General features: G+C 36.3%; 2 protein-coding genes and 1 pseudogene across 3 annotated transcripts; 2 read left to right on the plus strand and 1 right to left on the minus strand.

The window, feature by feature from the left end:
* Positions 1–703: 703 nt before the first annotated feature.
* LOC113502939 (cytochrome P450 4C1-like) lies at positions 704–4,328 on the minus strand. Its single transcript, XM_026884699.1, has 7 exons — positions 4,130–4,328; positions 3,216–3,325; positions 2,432–2,522; positions 2,141–2,323; positions 1,455–1,843; positions 1,311–1,379; positions 704–895 (listed from the first exon to the last, which is right to left on the minus strand). The coding sequence occupies exons 1-7, from the start codon at positions 4,278–4,280 to the stop codon at positions 719–721; spliced, it is 1,170 nt and encodes a 389-aa protein (XP_026740500.1). The 5' UTR covers positions 4,281–4,328; the 3' UTR covers positions 704–718.
* Positions 4,329–7,560: 3,232 nt separating this feature from the next.
* On the plus strand, positions 7,561–9,571 carry LOC113502846. 2 transcript variants are annotated; one of them, XM_026884575.1, is made up of 3 exons: positions 7,561–8,243; positions 8,773–8,987; positions 9,252–9,571. In XM_026884575.1, exons 1-3 carry the CDS (start codon positions 8,202–8,204, stop codon positions 9,448–9,450), a joined length of 456 nt encoding a protein of 151 aa, XP_026740376.1. In that variant the 5' UTR covers positions 7,561–8,201; the 3' UTR covers positions 9,451–9,571. The 2 variants fall into 2 exon arrangements, with proteins under 2 accessions (XP_026740376.1, XP_026740377.1); XM_026884576.1 differs by having other exon boundaries at positions 8,776–8,987.
* A 1,415-nt stretch (positions 9,572–10,986) lies between these two features.
* On the plus strand, positions 10,987–16,123 carry LOC113502845 (annotated as a pseudogene).
* The last annotated feature ends 499 nt before the right edge of the window (positions 16,124–16,622 follow it).

Raw genomic sequence — 16,622 nt, forward strand, 5'->3', positions numbered from 1 at the left:
CATCCAAGGAAGGCAGCAGGCGCGCAAATTACCCACTCCCGGCACGGGGAGGTAGTGACGAAAAATATTTTTTGTCATGTGATTACTGACCTAAGTTTTAAATCAATGCCTTGACTTTCGAATTTAAAATTACTATTACTTAGTCTTTTAACTTCAAAAGTGTTTTCTTAGGTTTACGCGAATAATAATAGGCCGCCGCTCAACGAAGTCTGCAGTCGCCGAACATGCTGAAGGTTCCAGCCATTATATTAGATTTGACCAACCACAGATCCTCGCTAAAGAATCCAAATTCCTACCTAGGATGTTTCGCGAGGCTATTGAGATTAAAAAACACCCTAATTTCAATAGAGAAGATGGCTGGAAGATATCACCTACTTGGGATCCAATAATAAATAAAGTCAAGGCCAAACCCAAGAGCAGCGCTGCAAGACATCAAAACACAGTGAGCTCATACTGCGTAGGTCGGACCACAAATAATTAATTAAAATATGAAGGTAGAACGCGCAACATCTTCTGTCAAGACGAACGCCATCTCAGTCTGCCCGTGACCATGATACCTGCAAAGGTTTCGAAACGACGGGAACTAAAATCTAAAATTAAACCGCGATAAAATCCGTAAAAGTAGTTTCATTTCAATTCAAAAGACTAAGTAATTTAGATTAGTCTTAATTCTTAAATACATAAATAATCAGAAGTTCTGTATTACAAATACCATCCATTACATACTTAATACTGTAGTTTCACTTATGTTGCGGCTGATGAAATGCACCGGCGGGTACATACGCAGCGACTCCTTGATGCAGCATTCTAAGTATTTCATCTTAGACAAGTCGTCCATCGTTATAGGGCGCTTTGTTTCGCCGAAGATGTCTTTCAATTCATCAACTATTTTGTCCTAAAAATGTGAAATAAGCAATTCAGTGTGGAAATTTCGAAAACAGATTTTGTCAATCTAGATTGTCCCGGTGCGAGTGACAGGGGAAAAGGATAGACAGCATTAGCGAGGGTCCCGGCGTTCGACCCCGATATGACACAGTAAGTCCGTTGTTCTACGGTGCCATAACTGTCTATCATGATAGTAAAGTCATTTCTAGGGTTGTAGAAAGATGAGGATTCACAATGGATGAGGAACGGACTAAGATGTGAAGGTGGCTATTTTCGCTGGAACTTTGTACTCTTAGACTCAAACTAAAATGACGGACTGGTAACCTTGGAGTGGATTTCAAAATAATAACATTGAATTTCTGGTTTGGCTAACTAATGAATACTATTTTAGGTAATATAGTATAGGATCCTACATTGTCACTGACCTGTATATTTCTATGATTTGCAAGCGCCATGAAGAAAAACGTAAGCCCACTAGCTGTTGTGTCATGACCCTGCAAATATTTCAAACCATACAGATAACAGTTAAATTGCAACTTTTATAAATTTTCAAGACGTTCGTAACGTACTTCAAACATAAATGTGTCCACTTCTTCGTTTATCCCTTCTCTATCGATAAGGCCATCTTTTTCAGCAGATAGGAGTAAGTCTAGCATAGCGGTCTTCTTCTTCTTCTTATACACGAAGGAGTCATCATCATCTAACTGTTCATTAAAGTTGATTCCGTTCTTCTCTATGTATTCTTTCCTTTGCTCTATAACATTCTCTGTGAAACTATGAACAGCTTTTAAATGTTTCTTTTGTTTCCTTCCCCATGGCGTTAAGTAGAAAAGGAAGTCTACGTATAGGTATATTCTAACCAAACGTTCATAGAAAATGCTTCCTAAATCGTAGATGGCATTTTTGTATGACTTAGCTTCTGTGGTGTCATCGCCAAGCTGAGTACCCATTGATGTTTCTATAACATATTTTTTAGTAAATAAGTAGGTAAGTAGTAAGTAGGTAGAAATTATTGATTCAGTGCTTAGCCGTATGGATTAAATAGTGATAAGATTATGTCTGTATAAATAACAGATTGCGATTTTTATTATATCAGTTCTTTATCGAATTTTTTAATATAAATATTAATTTATGATACATCACTGTTTTTATTTTTTGTTGACAACCAATCGAAAGCCTAAGAGTTCTTATGATGTTAATATTGAAATAATTTTAAAGATCTAAATAACGTTAGGTACATTATTTTAATGCGTACCACAGATTGAATGAAGTGTAAATTCTGAGAGTACAGGCACGACGTCGATGGCTTTGCCCGGGGATCGCTTCAGGTTGTCTATTAACCGCTCACTATTCCTTTCAAATATTTCACAATACTGCTTCAGTATATTAAAGTGAAAAGCCGGTGTAAGAATTTTTCTTCTGTCATGCCATTTTTCACCTGAAAATATGAAGCTAATGAAAATTGCTTGAAACTTAACGTAACATGAAACAAAACGTGTACGTACAATAAAAAAAACAATTCGTATCATACGGATTATTAATTTACCTTTACTTAACAGTAGTCCATCCCTTAGCCATGGCTTCATAATACTGTAGATGATACTCTTATCACTATGCTTCATACCGGACATGACTATCTGAAAACATTGTTATGAATCAAATAGACTATATATTGGGAGACATCATATATTTTTGTGTCCCACTGCTGGGCAAAGTCCTGAAGGAACTCGTTAACGATTATCTATGCTGGACTACATGGGACCAGCCCACGCTGTAAGCATTTAAATATACTGCCACCGCTGCCTAGCTCTAATGCATAGGGACCTTTACCCAGTAAGTTTAGTCCATACCGGTGACATGACCAGCCCAAACCCATTTACATTTACTTATACGAAACTAGCTGTTTCCCGCGGTTTCACCCGCCTGAATCTTTTTCCCTTGCCGCAATTTTTCCATATTTCTCACCGTTTTAACCTGCCCTGGACTGGTACGAATATTTCAAGACTAAAATTAGCCAAATAGATTCAGCCATTCTCGAATTTTAGTGAGACTAACGAACAGCAATTAATTCTTATATATAAGAGAAGAAGAAGAAGAAAGAAGATAATAAAAAGACCTTTGTAGTTTACTTCTGGTCAGTCTATACCTACCCGTAAAGGTCAATCGATCACAGATTAAGCAATGTCTAGTGTTATCGGTCCGTGAATGAGACTATCTATATTATAACTAGTTCCGATGTTTTACAAAGGCTCGTTGAATTATGAATCCCCGGTTTGATGAATTGATAGTTTATTGTTATGCTCTTGACATAATAACAGAAGTACACAAACCTCAACGTCTTCGGGATTGTAGATAACCACGGCTGAGTAGGGAAAGATCCAAAGTCTGAAGATGCCATCAAATGTCGCGGCGAACTCTCTTCCCATTTTCATAATTTCAACTAGATACATAATTTTTTATTATTATATAGTATATTTTGGTCGGTTTACGTTATTTTAGTGTTTAGAAGAGTGATTTTGTAGAAAAATGTACTCACTTTCCACTTCTGTACCATTCTCGTGTTCTTAGAACTAGAACTAAATAGGATCGACATTTGGTGATAAAATGACACTCTAGTACAAGAAGTGAAAAACAGTTAACAGTTATTCGTAAGTGTTTGCTTGTGACTTGCAGTTTGTCTGAGAGCAAGCAGAACAGAGTAGAAACCCACAGCTAATGCTCCTAACACCTACATTAGCAATGCATACTTAAGGCACCCCATCAATGAGGAAGTTTGGGCCTCGACCAAGTCAGACAGAAAAAGTGCGCTGCGTTATTTAATTGAGAGAGTTCTCTCCTATATTTGAACTTAAGTCTAAGGTAGGTACTCCTCTAAACACTGAGACGATATAAAACATTATTTAGGTAACCTTATTAAGGTATGACTCTACTACAAGCAGCACTAAAATAAGAGACAGTCTATATTTACCTATAGTAATCAGAATAATTATAAGAAAAAGGAATTATTAAAAAAAACAGCTAGTAAATACCCCACTGCTAGACATAGAGTTATCGTGAATTTATATATATATAGAGTAATCATTATTAACGATTATATCAAGTTATCTGCATTTTTACACAGTTGATGTCTTGATAAAGTAAGGAAAGTCACTTTAGTGCGTGATGCACGAACACAAATGTATACAAAATCTATACACTTTAATTTGTAATAAATAAACTATAATTTATACTGTTGTATATTTACCTGGTGAACGTATAATGGTTAGCGCATTTCCAAAGAGAAAATCATCCTTCGGTCCAGGAATCTTCTTAATTAATCTAGCTCGTTCATTATAATTTAATAAAATATTTATAACACATAATAGTACTAAAGTCCCTATTAAGTAAGGGAGCATTTTAAAAACGTCTGGCTAAACCGACAATTATCGCAATACTGATATTTTATAATCATGTTCATTATATTATGTATATATTATTGCAATTTATAATAAAATGAGACTTTGAGAATAGTGCGAGACATCGAGATAGAAAGATCATCCATCAATACACACACACAGCGATGATTCTATGTTTCCATGGACAATTTTAAAGTATGTAATAAGACTTAATCCAACACAAAAGATACATTATTTTCTTTTCTTTTCTTTCAAAACCTTTCTAGATGAAACTGCTACGTTCCTCAGTTCACCGAATCTTTTTCGTTCCAAATATATAATTTCTTTCGTTCATGAAAAGTCTATCATGTGTGTTTATCAGCAGAATTGAAAATACGATTTATTTGATAATGGGTCACATTCTTAGTTTCATATCATTCACATGGGTAGTAATTAAAACGCACGTAAAATCTAGATAAATTGGTTACCACGCTGCAGAATTGTTAACCTTTATCACGAAATACACGACTGCGAAACTGAAGCAAAAATACTTAATTAGGTAACTAAATAAGCATGTATAATGAAAAAGTCAATAACCGAATCTTGTTGAAAAGTGACTTTTCAAGAATCATCAACGTCGGTAAAATGCTTCAAGGAATGAATATGAGAGTTCAGTGGTACTTCAGCTAGAGTCACGCAGGGCATATACGACACTCAGGCATATCCCCACGCCGTACCCTCGGCTTGGGTTAAAGTCATTCTTTACCATTCTCAAGTAAGACTGTTGAAAGTTTAAGAAAAGAGCGCTCTAAGCTGTGTAAAAGGATAGTTTTTTTAGATGGATTTCGTTCAAATTTAAGTTGAAAACTGAAATAACTAAGCAGATTTCATATGAATCATGCTAGGAAGACATCCCCACCACTGGTGGTTTGCATACAAGGATAGGTATAAAACTAAGAAATAAATACCTAAAATGGCAGAAAAAAAAATAATCCAATGTGACAAGCAAGCAATTATCACTGAGTAACAAAATATAAGTCAAGGGGTCAATAAGTCATCAACTTTATTGCGTTGTTGAATATGATATAAACATGAATCCCTTTTCAAATAAATTATTATTGTCGGTAAAGAAGAGAAGCAATTCTTGAGCACCCTACGCCGCTCAAAGTCAAAATCGGTTATGTGGAAATTTGTAGAGCCGTTTAATGTTGCTTAGAAACATGTAAGTTTTATTTTTGCCAAAACTCATAAAGCACCTGAATCAAAAAACGAATCAAACCAACTTTCTAAGAGCTGAAAAGGAAAAATGGTCCTAAATGGGGTAGTCCTTCTTTCCGCAACACATATAATGTGTAATCAACCAACAATCTTTTTTTTAAACTTAATGTTTGTAAAGTAAGAATTCTTCATGACACTGGCCTAAAAGAACTATTATAATAAATGACTGTGTTCACTGACGAGGTCGTTGAAAGTGATGACAAGTAAGTATAATACATTCATGAATGCAAATCTTAGTATTATGCATAGAAAATGTGTTCAGCGTAGTCAATGTCACTTGCTGGATAAAATGGTCCAAAATTAAATGTATTTTTATTTTTACTCGAACGTAAAAAAACAGCCAACAAATTGTTACTAGCAAAATCGAGCTTGGGTCAAGGATTAAATTCTTAACTTCTCAATTTTTCGTCATGTTTACTTTACTCCATAAAGAAACGTTACAGTGAATCTGGATACATGGGCAATAGAATACAACAATACACGTGTAACAACTCATTTATTAAGAAGCTTCCTCAAATAAAATGGCTCTTGACGTTATTCATGGGAGCCACTCAATCGACCTCAATTGTTAACTTTGTAAGAACAACATGCGCCCACCACTCCAACGTTGACTTTATAGACGGCAATTATCTCCATCATTGCTGTATTGTGCCTTTTTAATATTAAAACTGTTGTCTATACAGAAGTCAATAAGAGGCAAGGTCCAATGAAGAGTTAATTAGCCAAATCAATCAGAAATGACATGTTTCTGTAAAATATTGTTTGTGTTCCTCGATTTAGCTATGAATGTTGCCTCACAAAATACATTTGTCGAGTCTCATAATTACACCTTCTTGCTCAGTTTTTTTTCGCAGGTAGGTACAGGTTTACACATTAATAGATATGGGTTTATATTTGGGTTATGCAAGATAATTCATATTTCATCATTATAAACAAATTTATCTTTAGAGTGACAAATTTGAAAAACTCAACATTGGAAAAGTAAGAATAAAGTTCATGTTGATATGAGTAAGCCTACACCGTTGGACCGATGACCCTAAAAAGGTGGGTGACTCGGACTGGATGCGGAAGTCGGAGGACCTAGTATTGTGCAATGGGAGGCCTGTGTCCAGCAGTGGACTTCGGTAGGCTGAATTGATTTGATTGATATCAGTAAATGCTACGTCATAACTTTCAGTCGTAAACTGTAGATCCTTCACTCAACATACCTTTTAAGAGATTGTTCTCTTCTTCGTGTATCAAATTTCAGAGACCTAGGGTGTTACTTTCGACAATGCCCTTATCTTCCACTAACATAAATCAACCCTTGGAATGAAATCCTCTAAGCTAATAAAATTACTATTTTAGACTCTCGTAAAGAGATGATGCGGCGTGTGGATTGTTTATGGTGTATGGATTGCTTAGAAGACCTCGTATATTTAGTGATTGAAGAAGTGTAATTAACGTTTTGATCTAATTATAAAAAAATATGGTTATTACGTTACATTGGATTACTTTGATTTGAATTGTCTCTCGGCGAAAAAAACAATATTTAATATCCATCTGAATATTGCGCAGTAGAAAACTGTCTACGCCATAGCATCGCACCGGACATAGACGTTTTCAGTTTTGTCGCCTGCATACTACCTACAGTCTACACCCTTTTTTTGGTTACGGCGAATCCTCATGAACACCCACTCCCTCGGGGGAGAAATTCGGTAGTGTCAGACTCTTACTGACTAAACGTGTATGGCAATGCGTTTGCAATCCTTTATACACCACAGTCTAAGTCCTTATTGCTAGTAATCCAATTGTTCTTTGCTTATGCGATTGTTGAAAAAAAAAAACACCAGTTTGTTTTTAACCATTTCGTATAATGTAATGTTCCCGGTTTTAATATTATTATTCTTGAAACAAAAGCACTTTCTCGTATTATCTCGATCTATTAAAATAACATCAACACTAAGTTAAATGGGCGATAACAGGTTACTTATAAAAATCAATAAACCAATAAAAATTGATATTGTTTAGGCCATGTGACCGTACTACTGGCGTTCTAAGGTTTCTGTACCATATCTATCTTCACTTCAAGGAAAAACATATGATTTATCTTGGTTAGAGGAAAGTAATGATTTTTCCAGCTATAACCGATATTCAGGCGGGCGAACCTGTCAACAACAGTTAGTGAAAGATAAATACAAATAGTACACGTGGCCACTTGTTGAAGTTAAGATGACAATCCCAATCACTCGTCAAAGGTGTTATCAAACATATAGTAACTGTCCTGCTATCGGTTTAGGTATTTAACAACAATTCAAGGTTTCCATCATTATCTCTTGGTGTGGTATATTTATCATTCGCAAACGGACTTAGCCCTATAGATTTTAGAATCTAAGAATGCTACTGGCAACTGGCTGCCCATCTCTAAATCATTGCAGTAAAAATGTAGTGCGTGTAATTTAAACCTGTTAATGAAGTGAATCCTCCTTTCGTCGCCTTCTTGTAGTCTAATTGTCATCAAACATTAAATAACCCAAGTGTCACGATTGACAGACAAATACTTTGATACAATTATATTGTCGTTATTTGTGTTCAAATATAAATCATGGAAGCGATATCAGCTGAAAAAACATAATATTTGTAACAAAATGCGGCTTCGACAGCAAAATTAATGTCAAGATTGAGATGAAACCATATCGCCGGAACAACAAAATTTTTATGGTTGAAGTATGGTCCAGTTTTTCACCTACTTACATGTTTAAGTTAGACGATTGAATTCATCTGCTTAGCTTTACAATGAGGTATTTCTTTCTCGAAAGCTTTATTTGTCTAGAAGAGAAGTTACCTTAGCCAAAGAGTATTTATGAAGGTGAGTGTGAATGAAGCGAAAGGCAGGTATGCAAAGGGTCACACCCCAGTGTGTTATCTGCTAAAATCGGTGACATCAGACAGACTTTATGTAGCATTATCTTTTAAATTTAGAAACCTACTTAGAGTACAATCAACTAAATCTCAGATAACTGCTAAGTTAGGAACATATGGATGAATCTATGACCGATGCTTACCACTCGACAGGGCTTTTAGAGTTTAGAAAATTGTGAGATTAACATAGGTATAATAAAATACGAAACAACTCTACAAATCTCAAGAGAATTCATTTAATATATTAAATTCAATAGGAAATGTTTTGTAACATAATTGGTGAGTAACAGGAGTGAGGTTACCGTGGTGACGTATTACTAAGTCGTATGTTCAGCAGCTACGCACGGCGACAAGGCTGGGGCGCGTGCGCGTGCTGGCCCGAGAGTTCGCGGGCGACGTGCGCTCCCTGTGGCGGTACGGAGCGCCCTTCCCCACCTTCCTCAAACTCATCGGCACGCTCATCCTCTGTCTGCTCGTCGTGCTGCCCCTCATATACCCCGTGTTCATCCTGATCATCACCTACTTTACATATGAAAGTCTTTTCTTGAGGTAATTTGGAAAATTAGCTCCCTTGTTGATTGATCGTATTGATAAGACTAAAAGGAGGCTATTGTCGAATACGAAGCAAGTGCTGAGTCAGGTTTTCGATACAAATAAATCTGATGGGTATTATTGAGGTTGACATTATAGTGCAGAAATCAATAATCCCGATTGTATCAGTTCCGTTTTCGTATATTTTGTTGTGTCTGTTAAAAAAGGAGTTTTATAAATAGTTATTATACTGGTTAACACAGTTTAAGACAACTTTCACAGCTGGTGGGTGGACGAGCCGTGGCGGTTCTTTCCGACGACGATAGCGCGGCGCGCTCTCTCCGCCGCGTTCAGGCCGGCGAGCCCTCCAGACGTGTGGAAGGTGCGAGAGGTCCTCACCCGCGGCATCCTGCTCGCGCACTCCCTCGCCACCTCCGTCGACTACCTGTGCGTCATGCAGGGATTACTCGATGAAGCCTAGAAATATAGGAAACTACCTATCAAATATAATCAAATAGGTAGACCAAGACACTAGGCCAATTTGAAGAATTTTCTCCTCATTTGTGACATCTGATATTATACAATTGTCATTTACTGGAAAATGTCTTTTATATAATCGATTCGTGATTATGCACGGATGGATCGAAATTATTGCCATTTACGAAATTAGTTACCCTAAAATCTGAATAGAAATAGAAACGTAATATTATCTAAGCAGAAGAAAACAGTTTTCCAGCAGACAATAGATCTTTGGAAAATTGATAAGCATAAAAATATGGTCGTATTTTTCCATATTGGACTGCTTAACATTTTACGCCAATAGTAATTATTTGAATTATAATATTTAACATTCACAAATATTCATTCCTTTGTCTATCTCTGTATTTGCAAGCCATTATAGAGCGCGCGCAAACTGCACACCGTTCCGTACATATTACCTTACGTATATTATCTCTCGGCGAAATAAAGCAATTAGTTTGGTCGCCGTAAAACCTACAATCAAACAGCTATGTTACAAAAATACAAAGAGAAAGTCTTGGATATTGTTAATATTGAATACTTGCTCTAAGAAATCGTGTTTGTAGTAAGACATAGAGTTACCTACCGATTTGATTTCATATCTACGTTGTATTGAGTGTTGCACTTCCGGATTTCTCATTTTGTTCTTAATTGACTCACAATCAGTGTATAGTTGCAGACGTTGATATTTATAACTAGCGTTCGGATCAAAGTAAGTCTAAAATCCACTAGAAATATCATACTTATTTTTTTCTTAATAAATCAGCGAATATTAGATTATTTTTACAATGAATGTTAAGCCTTTCTATACTTGAGATAATTTTATTTAGCTCCAATTTATCTTGCATCGGTCTTTAATATACAGAGTGTCCAAGTATGTTTAAATGGGATAATAAATTAAAGTCTAACTTAGTAAAAGAAACCCAATGTTATCTGCAAATTATGCATTGCAGTGTGTCTGAATTCAAATCTTTACACCTTAGTAGTTTTTTTCCATCAAAATGAATTCGTTTAAGTTAATTTACAATCCAACAAAGCGTTGTTTAACATTTTATCGACATTTTATTTAAAACTTTTAATCGAGATACTATAAATATGCTTTCTACCGAATATGAAAATCGTTATATCCTCGAAGTTCATACTTTTAACTTCACACAATTTTGTTTTGTAGGTCTTGATCCGAGGCTTCTGTAGTTTTTAGCACTCTACACTACACTCTCACTTCACACCCTTTATATCTTACCGATAACTCAGCCTACAGCAGTCCAAATTTCTCTCAAGTCCCTCCCATAGTCTTAAAATAAGTAGGACACAGAATTTTGTTGCTATGATAACTTATAATATAACGTAATCCCTTGTCAGTCAAAAGAACACTTGAACTATCTTTTGTATCTCTAAAATATCCACTTGAATTATCACACCGACAAAGATTCTTAAGGTGGACGAACTAACTTATATTGGCGTGTGGCGAGCTCAGTGCAGTTCGTCGTCGGCGACGGAGCGACTCGGAGCTATGGCGGTGACAACTTGGAGCATTATCGGGCTGTGGCGCTGTGCCACTCGTGAGTGTGTTTGTTGATACTGCCCACCATAACACCATTATCAGTGTCACCGGTTAACAAGTTTTCGATAATATTTTCTCTTGTAGTTTCAACTTAGATTTAAAGGTCAATAACTTTGCCCAGAGATAATTAATACATTCAACTGCAAGTCACAATCCCACTATAGCCTCATTGGTACTTGAGTGCCATTGAGGTACGAATATCGATTCATTGAACACCCTTGATTGGGTTGAAGGAAAAAACCTTGTGTCATGAAATTGGTGATCTATTCCTTTCTAATACCAAACCTAATACCACTGGTATTAATTAATTATCCCAGTAAAATTCTATTCTATTCCGAACGAATATCACTCATAAACGAATCCCAAATTAGTAAAATGGTTATGAAGGTACAGACAGTAATAAAAATGCTGTGAAATATGATTTTAAGTTAGTAGAGTTTTTAAACTTGTTTAAGTGAAGTAGGAAATAATTGCACAATACCTAAAGAATAAAATAAAGCTTTTCCATCAAATCAATAGGTATCATTCATTTTTGACTTTAAAATGCAGTAAATAAAAACTATCAAAAAAAATGTATTAAAATTACTCTTAAACACTAAAAATTACAATCAACTACTATTATATAGAGATTTTTTTTTTTGCTTTGTAAACTAATATAAAATTTTAGCATGACAATCAACATTAAATATAAAAAATCTACTTTTGTTAACTTGGTCTTATCTTTAAAGGTAATATGTAAAAAATCAACCTTTTATCTAAAAAAATATTTTTAACTCGGCACAATTATCTAATTTTTGGTAACAATAACATATTTGTATTTTACTAAAATTATTTTTTAGTTTTTCCAGGCAGTGACCGACTGTAATTTGACATGTTTGATCCTTTGGTTATTTATCACAGTTTCCCCCACACATCGTTTTACGTGTGGTGCTCTTTTCTCTATTGGTGTTGCGACCACTATTCTATTTGTAAGGCGGCCTCTTCTTTCAGCGCTACCAGAAGCTAATGTAAATTTACGTTTTTCAGCACAGTAGTAGTTAGTTTTAAATGCCAAAATTCTATGTCATTTGTAGTTCGATGACGTTCACCATGGAAACACCAAACGTCTCTCTTTTTTTAAAAGCAAAATAAACGTTTTCTGCGACTGTACTTAAAGTTATGTTATGGTATTCTTTGGGAATACTTTAGGTATTTCTTTTAAATATTTGAAATTTGGTGTCCGTTTGGAGTAAAATAATAATTTATATTCCAAACTAATACCATTGGTATTAGAAAGGAATAGATCAAATTAGTAATATTTAAGGGAAAACTAATATTTTTAACGTCTATGAAGACTTACAGATTTTTGTATCAGTTTTGTATTCAGGATATAAAAATCTTATCATTATTGTATGTAAATAATAGTTGTATTGAGAGTAGCATAGAAAATATATACCCTAATACGAACAAACGTTTGCTTTCTTTAACAATTGCTTTCACCAAAACTTTAATATTTAGTCATTTTAAATGTTCTTTTCGAATGTTGTTTATTAACAATGTAATGAATGACGACTAACATTTTAACACCGGTACCTAAGTGTAACCGCTACGCATCGATGCACACCAAGTTTATTTACATTGGCGGCCACTATGCTTCGTCGGTCTATCATGGCGGGTCTATCTTATCAGGTCGTAGGTTCGATTCCCACCTAGAAAGAGTTTGTGTGATAGGCACGATAATTTGTTCTGTTTTTCGGTATAAAATTCATATTTGAATTTATTTAAGTAAGTAAGTGGTAGTTGTATGCTGTAAAACAGTTGTGTTATCAGTTCGTTAATTTGGAGACAGTGGAAACAAAACAGCTTTGTAAAGGCAAGATTTTTGTAAAGCCTTTCTTTTTTAAATCCTCTTCAGTTAGTATTAATGATTATCATTGTGATTGCAGTTGTTAAACGAAAGCACATGACATAAAGATGTACACATAAATTACTTACAAAAAAATTGGATAGTCCCAAAAAGTTAAAAGTTTTATTCAATAAAAATCTACATTTGTCCGTAAAACATTAATGTTACAGAAGCATTGCTGGGTACACAAAATTCCCACCGGGATTCACTTTTGGCGTAGCAACAGCATCCCACCAGATCGAGGGAGCATGGAACGTCAGCGGTAAGATGTTTACTTGTTTACTACCTTCACAACCTTATCGTACCGTTGAAGTGGTATTCCGATATCTTGGACCGGACCTGACAGAATCGATACTCGATCAAATGTTATCACCATGCGAGATGGGATAAGAAATCTTAATTCCAAATTCTCCTCTAAGAATACGGAACTTTATTAAGAGACCTATCTGATGTCATTTGTTGTGATAAAAATAGGAGGACAATATTCATTATCTATTGTATTACATAAAGATGTTTTCAAAAGAGCCATCTGCTACATGTAGATTACCGTGTAGGAATTGCAAGTCCTATAATTCGACTACTTATTTTCAGATCTTTAAGCTCCACTCGAACCGAGCTGATCCGACCCGATAAATAATTTAAACCTATACATTTCCAGGTAAATCCGAAAACGTATGGGATCGTCTAACCCACACACGTCCCGAACTAATCGCGGACGGTACCAACGGAGACATTGCTTGTGACTCGTACCACCGTCTTCATGAGGATGTCGAGGAACTGGTCGCCCTTGGTGTTCACTTCTATCGGTTCTCTTTGTCCTGGTCTCGTATCCTGCCCACCGGCCGCATCGACTACGTTAACCCCGATGGCATCCGCTACTACAACGAACTCCTTGACCTTCTAGCCGAAAACAACATTGAGCCACTTGTAAGATTTTATTGTATTTAATTGTTTAAACACCAAATCAAAACTCCTTCATCGCCCAGTGACGGAGTATAACCTGAAATACTTTATAATTTTCTAGGTCACCCTGTTCCACTGGGACTTACCTCAGTCACTTCAAGATTTGGGAGGCTGGGCTAATCCTAAGATGATTGACTACTTCTACGACTACTCGGACTTCTGCTTTAAAGAGTTCGGAGGTAAAATTAAATCTTGGATTACCTTCAACGAGCCCTACGAAATTTGCGAAGATGCCTACGGTGATGAAAAGAAAGCCCCGGCAATAGACAGCCACGGCGTAGGAAACTACTTGTGCAGTGATACCTTGTTGAAAGCTCACGCTGAAAGCTACCACTTATACAATGAAACTTACCGCCCCGTCCAAAACGGAAGAATCTTCATCTCCATCAACTCCATCTGGTACGAGCCCAGCGACCCGGAGAACTCTGAACTTGTTGCTTTGGCAGAAGTAGCCAATCAATTCAAAGTAAGCTGAATATTTATGAAATATGTAATCAACGAATTGTTAAAATAATCGAATAACATATTTGACCGTAATTTTCTTTTTTATATCTAGTTCGGGTGGTTCGCTCACCCCATCTTCACCGTTGAAGGAGGCTACCCAAAAGTGATGGTGGAGAACATTGCTCGTCAGAGCGAAGCTGAAGGCTTAAGGAAACCTCGTCTTGAACAATTCGACGCCTACTGGATCCAGAGGATCAAGGGTACATCAGACTTCTTGGGTATCAACCACTACACCACTCATCTGATCACTGGTGCTGGCGTCGACCCTATTGCTAAGTCACCATCTTGGTTGAAGGACATCGGTGCAGTGACTACCATGGAAGTTGGTGGAGATTCTGCTTCTGAATGGCTTAGGGTAAATATTTATTACCTTGTGTGGTGCTGTAATTGTGCGGCAATAGGTTGTACTTACTCTTCTTCTTTTAGGTGGTCCCAACTGGTTTCGCTAACTTGCTGCGTTGGTGCAAGATCTCTTACAACGACCCCCCAATTTACATCACTGAAAACGGATTCTCTGACCGCGGTGATTTGGAAGACTACGGTCGCATCAAATACTTCAATGTAAGCTAAATTCCATTATTCTATTTACGAAACTGTGTTATAATATAGTAGTTATAACTATTAATTTTATATTTGTGATTGTAGGACTACCTGTCTGAAATCCTTAATGTGATCAACGACGACAAAGTCAATGTACTTGGATACACCGCCTGGACCCTTATGGACAACTTTGAATGGAGGGCTGGATTCTCGTGAGTTATGACTAAAATAACTTTGAAACTACTGCCAGAGTTAGCACTTTTAAACATCGATTTTTTTTTAATAATAATAAATAAATAATGCGGACAACATCACATACACTGTTCTGAACCCAAGTAAGCTGCTACAGCTCTTGTGTTATGGAGTTCAGATAAAATGAAGGTACCACAGACACCCAGACCCGAGATAATGTAGAATTGTGAGCCTTATAGACAAAAATATTAAGCTTCGAGGCAAGTTAAAATTTAGGTCCTGCGCCTAAAGTCTTTCCGATCAAGTCAGATTGCCTTTGCGCGCACGTTTGTGCACTATAATATCTTACATGCTCAATATCAATCAGGACATTATTAGTTTTGCTTTATTGATCAGCAAATTAATTTTGTCATTTCACAGTGAGCGCTTCGGGTTCTACTACGTGAACATCACGGACCCCGCACGTCCGCGCACCCCAAAGCTGTCGGTGCAGTACTACCGCGAGCTCATCGACAACCACGAGCTGCCGCATTTCGACCGCTACAAGGATCCCTCCGTAAGAACTGCACGCCGCTGCTAGCTTGCCATTATATTCATACTTACTTAAAACTATCAAATCTATACCTATACTTCTGCAGGACATGTTTTAAACACAGGACAAATAACATTTGAACAGAGTTTTGTGCTCTTCATTATTGTACCAGCATGCCATGTCAAGTGCAGCATGCATGAATCGGAAAAAGATTTATATTCACAGTTTTATAATACCTTTACTGTTTCTGATGTAGAGCCAAGCTATATTCGGTACTGTTAATTAGTCTGTGGTTTGAAGCATGCAGTAAAACATTCCTGCATCTATTTATTTCTCTGGCATGCAAAATCAAAGGCAACTTTTTATGGCATTTCGCAGAATGGTGAATAGTTTTCCTTGCTTGTATCCTTGTTGTCAAGCTATACTATGTCTGCTCCAATTAAACTGTTTCAGTGCTATAGCCTGTCTAGTCTTAATTATGTACAACCCATAAGTATATAACACATAGGAATGTACATATGGCTAAGTATTAAAGTGAACAAAAATATTTCCTTTTTTGGTGTGATATCGTGAAATAAAATCGACTGGTTTAATTACCCCCTTTTAGTATGTAATACAAAATCGCTAACGGGCTTGAAGTCAAATTGAATTTAAGCAATAACTCAATAGGGTAGTTTTCGTTACTACATAAGGTGAGAAGTGTAGGCTATCATAGCTAACACTAAATAACGGGAGTTTGTTAGACCGATGTGTAGGGGAACTAAGGGATAAGAATTTCTGATAACTAATGACCAAACAGGGAACAGTTTTATGAGACCAGTAGCTGGATGATTGGACTTGAGACATTAAAAGGTGTAGTTTAGGAATAAGGGGATGAGCAGAAAACTGAAGGATCCTGAAGAAAAAATTATCTGACAGAAATTGTCTCCTAAGGTGTAACGGAGTTTCACCACA

This window comes from Trichoplusia ni, chromosome 18 (assembly GCF_003590095.1).
Source record: "Trichoplusia ni isolate ovarian cell line Hi5 chromosome 18, tn1, whole genome shotgun sequence".
Classification (NCBI taxonomy): Eukaryota; Metazoa; Arthropoda; class Insecta; order Lepidoptera; family Noctuidae; genus Trichoplusia; species Trichoplusia ni.